Here is a 16,940-nt window from a genome sequence, read left to right on the forward strand (position 1 = left end):
ATGCTTTTTTAATAATTACAGTGTTCTTTAAAGCAACACTTTGTAGTTTCCATGTAAAAATGACTTACAGCTCCCCCATGTGGTTGAAAAACGCAACAGTGCCTGGTATCAGACACTCTTCTGCAGGCAGGGGGAGGGGCGGGGCTGTGTGCTCTACCCTCCACCGCCACTTTCAGAGTGTGCTTGTAGCAGCTAGGAGGCTGCTCAGGTTGCAGCAACAGTACAATTTGTCCAGTTAAAAGTTGTTCTATCACTGAAATAATTTTAGAGACATTATTTAAAGGTAAAAAACTACATAGTGTTGCTTTATTGGGATATGGACCCCCTAAAGTAGCCTTGGCCAACCCATTTCTACAATTCTAGTTTCAGCACTGCATTACTGATGTTGTATTTCAGCATATTAAGTGTATAATAAGTGTGTGCATATTGTGAATTAATTTAATAAATAAATTATTGATTGAAATTGTTGCAATATAAATGGCTAATGTACGGACCTATGTAACTCCAGTAATTTTGCACAAATTCAACAGTAATATTCCGGACCTGTGTCAAAGGTGTAACAATGCTAAGGGCACTTTTTTCCATTGCATTTGGGAGTGCAGCTATATACAGCAATTCTGGAAAGATGTAAAGGTCATCAAATTTTAGACATTAAAATATTGTTAACACCCTTGACTTTTATACTTCATTTGTACCCTGTGGAAGTTAAACTTAAAAAAAAGAATATTATTTTTTGGATATGTGCTTATTACAAGCTAAACGGCTTATTTCTCTACATTGGAAATGTGTCAATGCTCCTGACATAAGACGCTGGCTTAAAGACATTAGAGAATCCATATCTGGATTCTCTAATGTCTTGAAAAAGTATGTTACATTCTAAAGGATTAATATAAAACTTTTGAGGAGATATGGAGTCCTTTTGTACAATTTCTTAAAATGGAGGAATTTGATGTTTAAAGGCATTTAGAAAGAATGTGGAACACATGCATAGACTGCAAAATATTGTAAAATTTTAATAGGGTCAGCGTATTGGAATTGATACTGTAAATGTTATTTTCCCTTTTTATGTATGTTTTTTTCTTTTATGTTTTGTGTTTTTATTCATTATATATTATAAAAGCAATAATTATTTTATAATTTTATTTTCTATCATGACTTATTGTCACTATTAGAATTAGGCTACTATCTTATTATTTCTCTAATCTTTGTTGGTCCTTTTATGTTTTGTCTTGTTGGTCGTAAGATGTATGTATATAATACATAAATGTTAAAAATCTAAAAAAATAAAAAATAAAATTATTGATAGCCTTCAGTTAATTCACTAAAATTATCCTATATTCAGTTAGCCTATGTTTATTTTACTGACACAGTCCAGTGTGCCCAGAATAGTAAAATAATTATTACAATGTATTCCTAATGACCAACACAAGTCTTCTGCATACTGACATGGTTTGAAAGCTATAGTTATTTGATTCTTTGGTTTTCTGATGTATTAAAATTCATATATGTATAGCAGAGAAATAAGATTTTTATGGACCTCTGTATTTATAAAATCCTGCATATGGCCCTGGACTCCTTCAACATATTAGTTCAATGCATTCTTTGGCACCTTTACTGAAGGCCGTGCAAGGACAGTTTGAGGGACAGTGGCCCAAACCAAAAAAGCGCTAACGTTATGTAGAGGTGCATGGTACTATTGATATATTTTTAATAAAACGTGTCTGTAGTGTGTTATAGATGACTAGCATAAGTGATTATAATGTAACCTCCTAATACCCAAGCTTTGGTTTGGATTTTAGATTTCTTCCAGCTATTTTGGGGTTAGGAAGAACAAATACATATAATATCCAAATATTTTTCTTTGAACATGAAGCAGTGTAATTGTTCACGTTTGTGTACAACAGGTTCCAGTTACACAGAATTAAGTATTTTGGTGCTAAACAACAATAAAATGTGATTTCCACGTATGTGGACACACCAGGTCTTGGGAGGTTAAGATAAATATACTTAATTACAAGAATTAAAGTTTGACAAACTGCTAAATATTCTATTATACGACTTACCGGCTGGCTTGATGGAGATTTGAATCCAGTTGCAATGTTGAATTGCCTTTAGCAGCCTTCCAATCCTTAACCCTCTGTCTCTGTCTACTTTTTTGTGAAGGCATTGTTGGTTGGTTTTTTGTCTACAAATTGTGCCAGCAACAACAGACATTTTTTGTTACTTATATTAGATCCCTACTGAAAATTCCAGCTAAAACCAGCATAAGCTGGTGAGCTGGTTTAAGCTGGTCTCCCAGCTTGGTTTTGCCAGGCTGAGAAAACCAGCTTAAACCAGCTACCAGCTTATGCTGGTTTTGATCGGTTACATTAATTTGATTGTAATTCTAAGTGTGGATTTTTATTGTTATTTGATTGCTAAGTTGCTTTCACTTTTAGAAGACCGAGAGCAAATCATTACAAATTACTAATTCAGCGGATCGACAACTGAAGTAATGTAATGAACCTACCTGTTAATGCAAACGAACTTCGGGAACTATCGCCTCCACTATGATTGTGAGAAAGATGCTGCAGAGCGGGCGGGAAAACACGAAGTGGATCATCGAAATCAGTGGATCTTTAGCGGAGCGGTTGAGCCACCTGACTGTTTTTCTTTTTACCATAAAATAATCCAACAGAGTGTAAACATATCGGTTACTACAGTAACCTCGGTTCCCTGCGAGACCGGACGTTCTATGTGACGTTTTACATTCTATAATGAATTATGTCATCGTGTCACGTCGTGAGGGACGGGGAAATCCCTTATATTTACAACTGTATACTGTTTGATTTCATTGAATACACACTATATATTTATCTGAGATTTCATCTCAAGACTTTTCTCACTGATTTTATCTTTGTCAGCCGAACCCCATTGACCTAAATTATTTACTTGAAATCCCACTGAGAATATAAGAAAATATTTCAAAATTTAATAGCATTTTTGTGTTAAACTTTATAAAGACATTTATTCCGTTTTAAAGTTTTTATGAGTGGTATTTGGTACATAAAACACATCTGTCCATTCCAGTTTTGTATATCTTGTAGTGTTGTATAGTGACATGACATGAAGATTACATTTTGATAAAATTAAGCATCATAAAAATAATATATGTTGTTAATATATGTATTTTATGAAGAAAAACAGCTTGCTTAGATTGTAGTAGTATACAAATATCTATTTATAAAAATATTTTTATTCAAAAGTTACAACAGAAAAATAAAAACTTCACAGACAAAAAAGCTAAAGATTTGATGAAAATGTCAACAGCAATCACTAAAGGGATAGTTCACTCAAAAATAAACTCTGTCATCATTCACCGTTTAAAAACTGTATGAGTTTTTTTAAACACAAAAGAAGATATTTAGATAAAGGATAATAGGAACACAATCAACAGTATCCACTAACTTCCATAGTAGGATAAACAAATACTATAAAAGTCAATGGATCCCGTCCACTGTATGCTCATCATCATTTATCAAAATGTCTTCTAAATGGCAAAACATAAAAAAGTGCAACAATAATTAATATTATAATTAATTAAAAAATTTAAGTATCAACTTTGACAACATTTTCTCTTAAAAAAACTGAAGTGTACAGTTATACAAAGCTCTTCTCTGTTTATTCACATCACATTCTTGCGGGTGATATATAACTTAAAATCACACAGTCTGTTAAAATAAGCTAATAGGATTCATAATTTTCTAGTAGCTGGTCACTTCAGTACAACATGGTAACCATCATTACTTTCATCTGCAATCACACAGGTAAAAAAAGAGGTAAAACATTAACCAAATACAGTATTATAATAAGCACAAGGACATTATGAATTAAATGTGAATCCATTAATTGGATTGGTGTTTTACATTGTAGCTTGTTATTTAAGTCAGAACCATTCAATTACAGTGGCGAACCGTGAGTACTTCAGCTGGGCCTTCAAAATATGCAATGAAGTGCAAATGCCTCTCCATGAGCAATTACGCATGGCGCAATAAATGAAAGTCACAAATTTAATGGATAGGTTCTACTTACTACACCGCCTTAATTCTTAAAAACAGGAAAATGGAGACAAGTGAGCATGGGGGAAAAACACCAAAATAAATTGAGAGTAGTTTGTTTTTCGTAAATTTTAAAATTCAGAATATAATACTAGGCTATTCGTATTTCGTTAAATTATACAGTGAACGTGTAAAAATTCTGAGCACGCAAAGTTAAATTACAGAATAGGCATCGTTTGCTTTTAAATGCAGTTTTAAAGTTTAAAATTACTTTAACTGATAAACACAAATACAGACTCTGCTGCTCTGTAAATTTGCATTTAACAAGCTTAAATTATGTTCTTTAATTTTTGTTTTTTGTAAATATATATTTAGCTGTAGGATAGCTTGTTAATCTTTTTTCATAAGGGGAAATATAGCACCCTGCGTTCTCAGTGCACCTCCTTGTGGCTTATATTTTATAACTGTTATAATATAACCAGGGCTCGCAAAATCCCTAGCCCGAGCCCCGGTGAATGTTTTTGCATTCTCTGAGATTTAGTTAGGTAATTATATTGTATGTAATTTGGCGTCGCCTGTCAGTCATTACTATCCTCAAGTGAAACTGTCAGGAAGTGAAAGTATAATTAAACTCATTATTTTTCTCGTGTTCACGTCTGATATGCGCAGCACAGCTGCACGCGCATCTCTCGGCTGTGCTCTTCACGAGTACCCGCTTAAGTAATTTCGTTTTTACCTCAGCCCTATCAAACTAGCCACAACGTCAATCACGTTTTCTGCCATTTACCTCAACCACTCTCACCGCAGAGATTCGGGCCATTAGATGGTCTATGATTAGGGTCTATGATTAGGACGACTTCTTCTTTGGTGTTTTACGGCAGCTCGCATCCAGTTTGTTGCATGATTAGGACTTCATGAAGGCTTACAATGTTTTGTTTTTTACCCGCCCACTTGAAATCAAAGCGTGATTGGTCGATTTGCCCGTCACTCTCCACACCAAAACACATAGCTTGGCCTTCCTTGGGATTCTTGAAGTCCTAACCAATGAATGAGCCAGTTTACCGGGCCTTAATAGAGACAGACGATTCTGATTGGATATGAACCTGACAGTAAGCTTAACGTTAGAACATAGATGAGAGAAAATATATTACATGTATTAAATTAAATTAAATATAAATTTAAACATGTAAAAACATATTTTTATTGAATACTTTATTATTTATTAGTATTATTATAAAAAATATTTTTATTAATTTTTTTAGGCCTTCTCTGAAGGCGTAGAAGGCCCTGAAGGTTCCCCACTGTTCAATTACGACACAATCATATTGTATTCTTAAAAACACACTGATTTACTTCATATTTGTATCTATTATATAAAAGTCCTGCTTATAAAAGCACCTTTAAGCAACGGACATCTGGTTTATTTTCTCCTGATAAGTACAACCTGGCAAACAAAAAGCTATCAGTATAGTTGAGATAAGTGTCATGTCCATGAAGTTACCTTTCAAAGTGCTGATTATGAAGCTGGTCTCCTCTGTGAAGTTCTGCACCATCTGAACAAATAGACCCTTTGCACGTGACGTCACGCTCTACTCGCGCGAATTATGGACGCCATGATGGACGGCGGAAGTGCTATGTTGTAGACGGACGGCAAGCCGAAAAAGTACGTGTTTGTGTTCGTTAGGGTCATTAAATGGTTATTTCGTGTTGCTATGATGCACCTACCATTACAAAAAAGTGGCATAAATACATTATTTTTACATGAATGTTATTGTTTAATGCTGCAGTGACACCATAAATTTCATAGCTGCCAACTCTTACGCATTCACCGTGAGACCCACGCAATTGACCCCATTTTCACGCCATACATCCATTTTCACGATGTAAGTAGCTAAACCAGTGCTCGCAGTACTGACACTTTTATATTTTAGCGTACCTTCACTGTCTTTTGCGTGCCACCTTCTCATGTTGCTGGTACTTTGCTGCAAAGAGTCAAAGAGTAGGGCTGGGAATCGATTCCAAAAAGAATCGATTCTTCGATTCCGAGGCATTGAGAATCGAGAGTCGATTCCAAAGGTTGGAATCGATTCCATAAGGGGAATCGATTCCATTAAGGAGAATCGACTCCTCTTTAAGATTGATTTTTAATACAAATCGCGGCCATGGTTCCGTTCTTCGTACGTGGATTACTCCGTTAGCTGGATTTTAATGGTGATTTGGCTTGATCTTGGATTATTTGGTTCTTCGAAGCTCATCCTCAAGTTGCTGTCATAGCAACCGGTCCGTAAGATGCTCGGGAGCAGGTTTACTTCATGTAAACAAGATTAGATCGCACCTTTTTAATCAGAGGTGATACGTAAAGTCTGACGCATTCATGTATTCTCCATTATACGAGCGCAATCTGCGTAAGATGCACGATTAATATGAAGAGCTTTTCAAATTCAACACGTAATAAAAAAGGTTAGATTGAATATAACGATGTTATTTAAAATATATATAATATAAAAAAGCTGTACTTGTGGAACTTGTTTTTGTAAAGCAGACGTTTTGATTATTATTCTTAAACAAATGACAAGAAAAACGTATGACCATATTATTGAAAATTGATTTAATAAAGTCATTTAATAATTTATTTAGTAATTTGTATGCTATCTATTCTTTAAAATTCTTTTTACAAAGATGTTACCCTGTCCCTTTCATGTGACAAAAAAATGCCAATAAACAATTTTTTTTATTTTACACATTTTTACATGGGTATCTTCTTTACTGCACCTTTCTGTACAGACTTAGCAGTTAATATGGACTCCTGTTAATATTGTTGCAGTCAGAAATCAGTTATATGAGAACATTGCAATTGAAGTAAACTTATTTAGTGCATTGAAGATAAATTGTTATTTAAAGAGTTGCACTTTATAATCTTTTGGTGTAGAATAACATTTACTTTCACTAATTGCACATCATATTTCATTTATCAACCCCAAGTGATCTACAAATAAAATAAAGAAATTATTAAAATAACGAAAGTATAGCCAGAATTGCCAGCTTTGTCTTTTAGGCAATGGTTTATTAACCTGGAAACCTCCATACGGACATGTAGCCCTGTCATTTGGGTTTTGGATTTATTAACGCATTTTAAAAACATTTATTGAACGCTACTTCTTCACATATTATTTGCATATCATTATCATTATAAGCTGCATATTAATATATTGGGAGAAAGCTTTTATGTGAAATCAGGTACACTGTCAGAAAAAAAAGGTACAATAAATAATCTGAGCTGAGTATATCTTATTTCTTTGTTAGATTTGAAGGAAGACACACAGCTGATGCCATAGCTACACACCTCCGCAGTATCATTCTGGAGTGGGGTCTTCAGGACAAAGTTTTTTGTGTAACTACAGACAACGGAGCAAATGTGGTTGCAGCAGTAAAAAAATTGAACATGAGACATCTGCCATGCTTTGCGCACACTCTCAATCTTATTGTAAAAGACAGTCTTGCTGCAGTCACTGAACTTGATGACTTGAGATCCAAAGTGAGGAGAGTGGTAGGATTTTTTAGATCCAGTTGCACAGCAAAAGAGAAGTTAGACAACTTGCAGAAAGACTTGAAAATGCCCCAACTGCGCCTTCTCCAGGAAGTTGAAACTAGGTGGAATTCCACCTATTTAATGCTAGAGAGGTTTTTTAACCTCCGGGAACCCCTCTCTGCAGCAATGAGCAACATGGACCTACCCATGTTTTTCCCCCAGGACTGGGCTGCAATGGCTGATGCAATTGAGGTGACCATACTTTGTATCATATTTTATATATAGACTTTGTTTGTGGGGCTTGTTTGCAGTAAAACCATTGTTTAACCTTAATTTTAAACAAAGTTTGTTTTATATTTATCTTAACTGTTTTTGTATAGGTCCTGAGACCATTCCTGGAGGTGACAGAGGAAATGTCTGCAGAAAGCAATGTCACATCCTCGAAGTTGATTGTGTTGGTGCGAAACCTGCAAAAACTGACAAGAAATATGGCAAACTCGTATGCTCCGGAGTCTGTTGGTCATAGGCTTGCAGGCTCTTTAAACAAGCACCTGACCAAAAGGTGTGGTGACTATGAATCAACTAGGTTTGTATAGATTAGTTTGTATACACACACACACACACACACACACACACACAGAAATGTATCAATTTATAACTGAAGTTGTTTAATTTGCCAAATGTACAACTTTAGATTTCTTGCAGTGTCAATGCTGCTAGATCCTAGGTTTAAGAAAGTAGCATTCGGCATTGATGCAAATGCAGAAAATGCTATACGAGCATTGACATCAGAGGCCAGCCAGCATAATGCGGAATCCCAACCAGAGGCAACAACTTCACAGCACATACAACAAACTGGGGCTAGTTGTGTGTGGTCTGATTTTGACTCGAAGGTTAGATTTTGTCATCACATTCTTGGAAAAACTGTTTATTAGGGATGTGTAATGAGATCTTGCAAGGAGTGAATTTTTGGAGGTCAAACTTGTGCAGCCTCATTTAGAAGTTCTGTAAGCTCAGAATTCATGTAGAGTAAGGTCTGAAGCGACTCGTGTGAAATCAAACAGGAGAGAAGCCATCCAGCAAAACCTTTTACAGTGCTTGTATATTGTCTTTTAATGCATTTGATAATTAATACTCAAAGTAGAACTGAAATGAAATTTATTACAAGATGATTAGTTATAACATTTCAATCTATACCAGCCGAATATTTTTCAAATCATTATTTTTATTATTGAGGATTTCTTTAAAATACAGCAAAAAGCTTCTCTTGTTCTTGTGAACCCAATCTCTGGTCTCGTGAGCTAAGTGTCTCGTCACACACCCCTAATGTTAATAAATGAGAAAATTAGAATGTCTTTTTCTACTGAATTCAGGGATTAATAGGCTAAATTTTTCTTACACTGCTTTTTAAAAAACAACCACGTTTACATGGGCACATTGGGCAGCAGTAATCAATTTTTTTATAGAATATTTTAGAAGTATTGTGATAAATGATGAAAAAGATATTTTGATAGTTGATGATAAGCACACAGGTGTTATTGAATTCCATCTTTTTTTTATTCCTACTATGAAAGTCAATGGTTGCAATCAGCTGTGTGCTTGCCATCATTTATCAAAATATTTTCTTTTCATCAGAATAAAGAAACTTGTACAGGTTTAGAGCAACAGTGTGATGAAATGATGAAGAATATTCATTTTTGGGTGAACAATTCCCTTTAATTATATTAGCGTTTACTTCGATTATGATTTAGCCGGATTAAGGTAATTTGTAATCGCTGTTTACATTTTAGTTTCTTAATCAGAGTATTGTTTTAGGCCAATCAGGTTAATATCGATGTATTGTTGTCCGTGTTTTTTAATTATGTTCCATAGAGAAAAGGCACCACTATATTCTCTTTCTCTCTCTATCTCTTTCAGGTAAAACAGCAAATAAACACTAATGTGGATACCATCACTGAAGTGAAATTGTACCTCTCGCAGCCAAATATTAGCAGAATGTCTTCGGCATTGGACTTTTGGAAAGAACAGGGACAAAAGTTCCCAAACTTACAGACACTTACAAAGAAATACTTGGCCATAATGGCAACATCTGTGCCAAGTGAGCGTGTATTTTCGAAATCTGGCGAGCTTATTTCAAAACGCCGCTCTTGCCTAAAGAGCTCTCAGGTGAAAAGGATGATGTTTTTGCATTACAATATGTAATTGGTCTAGGTTATGAGTGTGTTGAGGCCTAAAAAGGTTCTGTGTGTAAAGGCCTAAGAAAAGATTTTATGTGTGAAGGCCTAAAAGGTTCCGTGTGTAAAGGCTTAAAAAAAGATTTTATGTGTTAAGGCCTAAAAGGTTCCGTGTGTAAAGGCCTAAAAAAAGATTTTATGTGTGAAGGCCTAAACGGTTCTGTGTGTAAAGGCCTAAAAAAAGATTTTATGTGTGAAGGCCTAAAAGGTTCCGTGTGTAAAGGCTTAAAAAAAGATTTTATGTGTTAAGGCCTAAAAGGTTCCGTGTGTGAAGGCCTAAAAGGTTCCGTGTGTAAAGGCCTAAAAAAAGATTTTATGTGTGAAGGCCTAAAAGGTTCCGTGTGTAAAGGCTTAAAAAAAGATTTTATGTGTTAAATCCTAAAAGGTTCCGTGTGTGAAGGCCTAAAAGGTTCCATGTGTAAAGGCCTAAAAAGATTTTGTGTATGGCCTAAAAGGTTCCATGTGTAAAGGCCTAAAAAAAGGTTCCATGTGTAAAGGCCTAAAAGGTTCCATGTGTAAAGGCCTAAAAAGATTTTGTGTATGGCCTAAAAGGTTCCATGTGTAAAGGCCTAAAAGGTTCCATGTGTAAAGGCCTAAAAAGATTTTGTGTATGGCCTAAAAGGTTCCATGTGTAAAGGCCTAAAAAAAGGTTCCATGTGTAAAGGCCTAAAAGGTTCCATGTGTAAAGGCCTAAAAAGATTTTGTGTATGGCCTAAAAGGTTCCATGTGTAAAGGCCTAAAAAAGATTTTATGTGTTAAGGCCTAAAAGGTTCCGTGTGTAAAGGCCTAAAAGGTTACATGTGTAAAGGCCTAAAAAGATTTTGTGTATGGCCTAAAAGGTTCCATGTGTAAAGGCCTAAAAAAAGTTTTATTTATTAAAAGGACACGCTACTTTTTTGAAAGTGTGCTCATTTTACAGCTCCCATGGTGTTAAACATTTCATTTTTGCTGTTTTGGAATGCATTCAGTTGATCTTCGGGTCTGGCGGTACCACTTTTATCATAGCTTAGCATAATCCATTGAATCAGATTAGACCATTAGCATCATGCTCAAAAATGACGAAAGTTGCTCAATATTTTTCCTATTTAACACTTGACTGTTTTAGAAGAGTCAAGTTTTAAATAGGAAAAATATCAAAACTCTTTGGTTATTTTTTAGCACGATTCTAATGGTCTGATCAGATTGAATGGGTTGTGCTAAGCTATGATAAAAGTGGTACTGCCAAAACCGTGGGAATCGAATGTTTAACTCTATGGGAGCTGGAAAATGAGCATATTTTCAAAAAGTGAAGTGTTCTGTGTGTAAGGGCATAAAAGTTTGTATGTGTAATGAGTCTGTTCCTGAACTGTTTTTAGGTTTAAATGCTTTTAGGAATTTTTGCTATTTTATGATATTGGATGAAATATATGTAGGCTGCCACAAATAAATTAAAAATCTATCCACAAACATTGTGTGTGTGTGTAGGAATGCATGTAAATAAAATCTACCGCATATATGTATATGGTGAACATAGTCTTTACACTGTCTAACTGACGCAGGAAGCACGACGTGACAAATCCCCTAAGCAAATGTCTCGTTCTATTTATGACTCGCAATTAATACATCTAATAGGAAGGACAAATGGATTTGCAACAGTCGCTTTGACACGCCCGGTATAGAGTGTTTCTCGTTGTGTGGCACGGTAAGACGGGCCAATGTTAGACACTGTTCGTATAGAAAAAGAATCGAAAATAGCAGTGAGGAATCGATTCTTGGAATCGATTCTTTCGATTCCAGAAACAGGAATCGGAATCGGAATCGATTCCAAAAAATCCGGAATCGAACAGCCCTATCAAAGAGCATTTCACTTTATGTGGCGCTGCGCAGGAAGTTCGGCAGCGAGGACATCAGAGTACCGCGAGAGCAAGTCGAAATGTTACAAAAGGGTCCGCCTTTACCTTTGCTCTCGCGTTACCCTGATGTCATACGCCGATCAGTCAGCTCCGCACCAGTCGAACACACAAAGCGTCAAGGTCTGGATGAAAAGCAGAGACCTGCCCGGATTCCACGCACGCAGATACCCTCAGAAAACAGCTATTTTAATCAACCATCACTCGCGTGTGCATGTTTGCAAGCAGTACAAGCCTGCGTGATGTTTGCGGTGACAGGTTTTAATAAAAGAGAAAAAAGTCAATTGATATTTGACATCTATAAACAATAATATATACGAAATATAATTATATGGTCTTGACATACACATTATCTGTTGCTTTAGTTTAATATTAAACTACTCATTTGGTTTATTTGATTGTGACAGTCCCTCTATCACCAATCACAAATCATCACTTTACGCTTTTCTTTCTCAGTGGATAAACTGAATCAAAGCTGCTGTTATCTGCAGTTACAGAGACCAGTAGCCTATTCATTAGATTTTAACTGAACTTTTTTGGCACTTTTATCAGAAGGAAAGCATAATAGAAGTGTATAAAATAATAGTAAAGACTCTAATCCCAGTCATTTAAATTCAGTAAAAGCTTTTATTTCAATTTAATTTCTAAAATATGATTCGATGTGTATTGTGAAACATTTTAACGCAGTCTTTCCCAACTATTTAACACAGAAATAGCTAAAATCCACACTATTATCAATTGGCAATTGGTTAGGACTTATATAAAAAATTATTACCACAAACCCGCGGTCAGCCACCCCCCAAAAAAAATCTCACTCCAAGCTGAACTCAGAAGTTGGCAGCTCTGCAGACTTTTAAAAGCCTTTAAAGTGCAACTTTCAGGTAACATTTTTTTGTGAGATAAATATATAACCTTGTATGAAAGTACCATATGAAAATTAAATGCGAAAGCAAAAAACATTTACAAAACTCTAAGCGCATAAATTTAGTAAAAAAGTTGAAATTTTCTAAGACCGCTCTCAAAATTCCTGTTTTTTTAACAACGCGTCATATTACGTAGTCAGAGGCGCTCGTCTGACAGGCTCTACATTGGCAGTGCTGCGGTTGTATTCAGCAACAGCAGTCGCAAATTGATGTGATTCTCCGTAGTTTCAATTTAGCATCGTCATGGTTAATAACTGTGTTAGTGGAGGTTTTACAAACTCCAGCCTGTCAGGACAATGAGTCCACAGGTTTCTTTTGAAGAATAAAGGCCGCGCTATCTTCCGTGTCTGTGTGTGTTTAGCGCAGCACGGGGAAAGAGACGAGAGACGCGACTTCAGTTCAGCATGTGCTTACGAAAAACGCGGTGGTGTATAGCGTTCACGTTAGATCGGAGGATTATCATCCCGGCAATATGATGGAGTTAAACATTGGATGCCGAAGCAAGAACCACGTGAGGCCTGTGTTTTTGCCGCCGCGAGAAAACGTGATTCGATCACGGTCTCTCTGAGATGCAGCTCGAAGATAACGTGAAAACTATGCACAGTAAGTCTTGTTTTTTAAACATTTGCTACTACCAAATCATTTAACATAATGATTTCATTCAAGTTTCTTATAAATATGGAAATCAACTAACTGATAACCTTAGTTTGCAAATAGTATAACCATCAAATCGAGTTACATCTTATTTACTTTGTTTGCATAGCTAATTCGTAATTCGTTTTTTGTCATGTGGTGTGTTCATGTATGTACCTAAGAAGTGACATGCTGTTATACAATTATATAAAGGTGAATCTGTTTTAATTCTAGTTGTCCAGCTACAGATGAAGATGCTTAGTATGATGAATCATCCTCTGTTGTCATGGACGAACCTGGCGATGTGTTATGGAGGAGGAAAAAACAAAAAAGACTCATCTGATGAGAAACCACTGCAAGAATCTCATCCTGTTCACACAAGTAAGACTTATTCATGTCTGTCAAAGTCAAAAATAATGTTTTTCTTTTTATTCAGGGCTGTTGGCAAGTTGTTTGCTAAAGCCAGCTGATGTCTGTTGTACCATAACCTGTATTTTTTGTTTTATATGCTATGGTATAGTAATTTTCTGCTTTTTATATACATCTTTTAGGTCTGTGCAGCATGCATGTATCAGCATTTTTGGTGACCAGTGACTTCTCTTCTAAGGGGCGTGAATTCCAAATGTGTGTTTGTTGTGACGTGTGTGAACCATGTGCATCATGCCTCTTGTCACAATACGTGCCTGCTGCACACGCGTTGAAAAGGTTTATGATAAAAAAGAAGCACTCATGTTCACAAAATACTCGCAAGACACTAACTTGACACTAAACTGTAATTACACAGGAGATTAAGTGAGTATCAGGCATACGTGAGCATATCTTTTATCATAAACCCTTTACATGCGTGTGCAGCAGATTTTGACATCACGTGTGATGCACATAAGTTTACATGACGCGCTGAACACATATTTTGAAATGACGAGCCACACACATGACGAGCTCAATGCATGTGACCAGCTTCGCAACATGCGCCCTCAAAAAAGAAGTCACCGGCCGATAATGACCCAGATCATCAAGATGTTAAAACTGTTTGGGCTTTAGAGCATCTTGTCAGCACCTTCTTCCACCATGTACACAATTTCTACCATCGTGAAGGTGTGGCAGAATGAGAGATTTGCAGTAAGCGGTTGTTTTTTGTTAAAAGATTGTAAATGTTTGAACAATAGCATTGTATATCGCTTTCAAAAAATAATATAAAGCTGACTCATCACCAAAACCATCAAAACCACTTTGACTATAATTTTTTTATCAGAACTGTATTACTTTGGTGTACACTGTTTACAGGGACAAATAAATTTAATCTATTTAAATATTCTGTTCTGGAATACTCCAGGTCACCACAGGCTCTACGAGAATGCAGCACTGTCCTGTCTTCCACTACACCTGCTCCCCTCTCCAGATCCACCCAGAGGATCAACAAGGATGAAGCTGTTGGGATCTATTAATCACATCATTCACAATTTAACATACTTCAACACATTATTATAATACCCGCACATACAGTATGATGGGAAAGATACTGAAAAATTGTTAAATGTTTTTAAATGGGTCAGATTGTATATCTTTTTTTCGGTGCTACATAAATAAAACTAAATCGAATTACAAATGCAGATCTACTTGGTATATATCTGATCTAAACTTCATAAACCAGTTTTTATACGGTAAGACAATTTGTGATTATTGTTTATTGATTGTCACAAAATGGGGGTATTCAAACCATTTATAAAGTCCTCCTTCCTCTGGAACCTGTCCTCGAATGGCTGACACATGCAGGTAAGGGTAAGTTCCTTAGACGCCCAGCGGATAACTTGCCTATGCTGTATTTAGTGGTATTGTTTGGAGATGGGAAAACTATTAATATTGTTCATTTGAATATTGACTAGTGCCAGCAAAAATTGTGACTTAGTCATGACCTCTAGGCAACTTGTAATTAAAACAAATTCATTAAGATTGTTTTAAAACAAATTTATTAAGATTGTTTTAACATTCAAATCTTTAGTTTACTGTTCATTTATACATGCATATTAAATAAATTAGTAATAAATAATCTCTGCCATAAACATACTCATTTCTACTGGCCTGGCCTGTAGCACATATGGGTTCAGACAGCTCACCTCTCCTGCGGTGATGAGCAACATCTGTATCACGTAACGTAAGTGTGGATGGATATTAACATAACTTATAAGCATTAAAAAGACAAGGTATCAATATTACCTTTGCTATTGCATGATATATGATAATAATCTGTACAATCTTGTGATCTGAGCACAGTATTACATCTCGCCAGATCACTGATCTCACCCAGACATCTGTCCTTTTCTCCTCACATAACACTTCAATTTGTCTCCTCTGACCGTTCTGTTTAATCCTGACCAGTCCCTGCACTCTTGGCTGCATAGCAAACTCATAATTGTATGGCTGTAGTTCGTCATACGAGTATGAATAAACATTTGCTCGTTCCTCAGCGTCCGAAGAACTGTCATTGCGATCCATCGTGCGCCTCTCGTGATGTCACTTCCGGTTTGGCGGTTTTTAGAGGCGGGTCTAAAATTTTCTTACAAAAATGACCCCAGAAGCCTAATTAGTGCATTTAGAAAAAAATTTTTTTTTAAGCTATTTCCTACAGTATTTTTCTGTACTTTGAGTGAATGGGTGGTTTAACTTTCAAGTTGCTCTTTAAGATCAGCACCAGTGTATGGGGATGTCCCGTTTACCACATAGTGGTACAAATCATGCGGGCTGAAGTCGGGCAGACTCGGCGATTTAATGAGGTCCGTGAAAATTGAAGGAGGAAGAAGGTAAGGGTCGGTATCCAGTCCCGCTATCTCTAACTTCTCTAAATAGCGCTTTTTGTGAGGACCTACCAAATGCCCTACCTCGACCGATAACGGCACAACAACTTCCTTAATATAAGAAGCCATGTATTTTAGTGTAATATATATTTAAACTGTTTAAAACTAATAAAAAATCCCGCTCGTCTATTACTAATCAACCTAGTGCGTCAGTGATTTTGCCGTCCAGCATGGCGTCGTCACGTGGTCTAGGTCACGTGTTTGCAAAGGGTCTATACAGTATTTGTATTATATTCGTGGATAATTATATTTTCAGGCTCTCTATTTTAACAATCAGTAGCTGGATTGATTAGATTATGAAGGAAAGGTCTGCTGCTAACATGAAAACCTGTGTGCTTTTCAAAACCATGACTTACATTGACCTGTTATTATACAGTAGCCATAAATGTCAATTAAAACTTTAAAATAAAGCTTTTTTCTAAAAAAAAGCACCCAAAACTTCTAGCTAATCTACAGGACCAACTTCTGCCCTCTTACCGCATCCGAAACCAAGACGTAAATCCCTGTCGGCCCTTGTCTGTATACATGATGAATCTGCTGTGAGGGCACATTGTATAGATTGGCTATCTTCTCAGGAAGCTCAAACACAGGAAGGTCCTCTAGGTAGAGGCAGGGGCGTTGCACAAGATCTCGGGCCCTATGCATAGGCAGACCTGATGGCCCCCCATGCCCCATCCCCATAATATATTCCAGACTTTACAGGGCCCTATCTTCCTTTGGGGCCCTGGTAATCAGTACTGGTTTTACCCCCAGTCCGACGCCCCTGGGTAGAGGGCATGGTAGACTACAAACAAAAAAATGAAAAGCCAGAGTATTAGGAATACGTCTGAATGGTATCATAAA

At 36.3% G+C, this 16,940-nt stretch overlaps 1 protein-coding gene and 2 long non-coding RNA genes across 3 annotated transcripts; 2 read left to right on the forward strand and 1 right to left on the reverse strand.

The window, feature by feature from the left end:
• Positions 1 to 3,666: 3,666 nt before the first annotated feature.
• LOC129421409 (uncharacterized) lies at positions 3,667 to 16,707 on the reverse strand. Its single transcript, XR_012369214.1, has 3 exons — positions 16,575 to 16,707; positions 5,539 to 5,590; positions 3,667 to 3,792 (listed from the first exon to the last, which is right to left on the reverse strand). It is a non-coding gene; the product is annotated as an uncharacterized lncRNA (long non-coding RNA).
• LOC141363696 (zinc finger BED domain-containing protein 4-like) lies at positions 7,211 to 11,246 on the forward strand. The gene is made up of 4 exons (XM_073866652.1): positions 7,211 to 7,818; positions 7,947 to 8,152; positions 8,261 to 8,459; positions 9,484 to 11,246. Exons 1-4 carry the CDS (start codon positions 7,480 to 7,482, stop codon positions 9,766 to 9,768), a joined length of 1,029 nt encoding a protein of 342 aa, XP_073722753.1. The 5' UTR covers positions 7,211 to 7,479; the 3' UTR covers positions 9,769 to 11,246.
• On the forward strand, positions 13,222 to 14,711 carry LOC141363633 (uncharacterized). The gene is made up of 3 exons (XR_012369113.1): positions 13,222 to 13,626; positions 13,797 to 14,364; positions 14,579 to 14,711. It is a non-coding gene; the product is annotated as an uncharacterized lncRNA (long non-coding RNA).
• Positions 16,708 to 16,940: the final 233 nt, after the last annotated feature.

The sequence above is a fragment of the Misgurnus anguillicaudatus genome, chromosome 4, assembly GCF_027580225.2.
Source record: "Misgurnus anguillicaudatus chromosome 4, ASM2758022v2, whole genome shotgun sequence".
NCBI classification, from domain to species: Eukaryota; Metazoa; Chordata; class Actinopteri; order Cypriniformes; family Cobitidae; genus Misgurnus; species Misgurnus anguillicaudatus.

Excerpts from the sequence above, each read along its gene's own strand:
- LOC141363696 (XM_073866652.1), top strand. The coding sequence starts at position 7,480 with ATGAGACATCTGCCATGCTTTGCGCACACTCTCAATCTTATTGTAAAA. Across the intron at positions 8,153-8,260 it reads GGTGACTATGAATCAACTAG|ATTTCTTGCAGTGTCAATGC; the intron begins GTTTGTATAGAT and ends GTACAACTTTAG. Across the intron at positions 8,460-9,483 it reads GGTCTGATTTTGACTCGAAG|GTAAAACAGCAAATAAACAC; the intron begins GTTAGATTTTGT and ends TATCTCTTTCAG.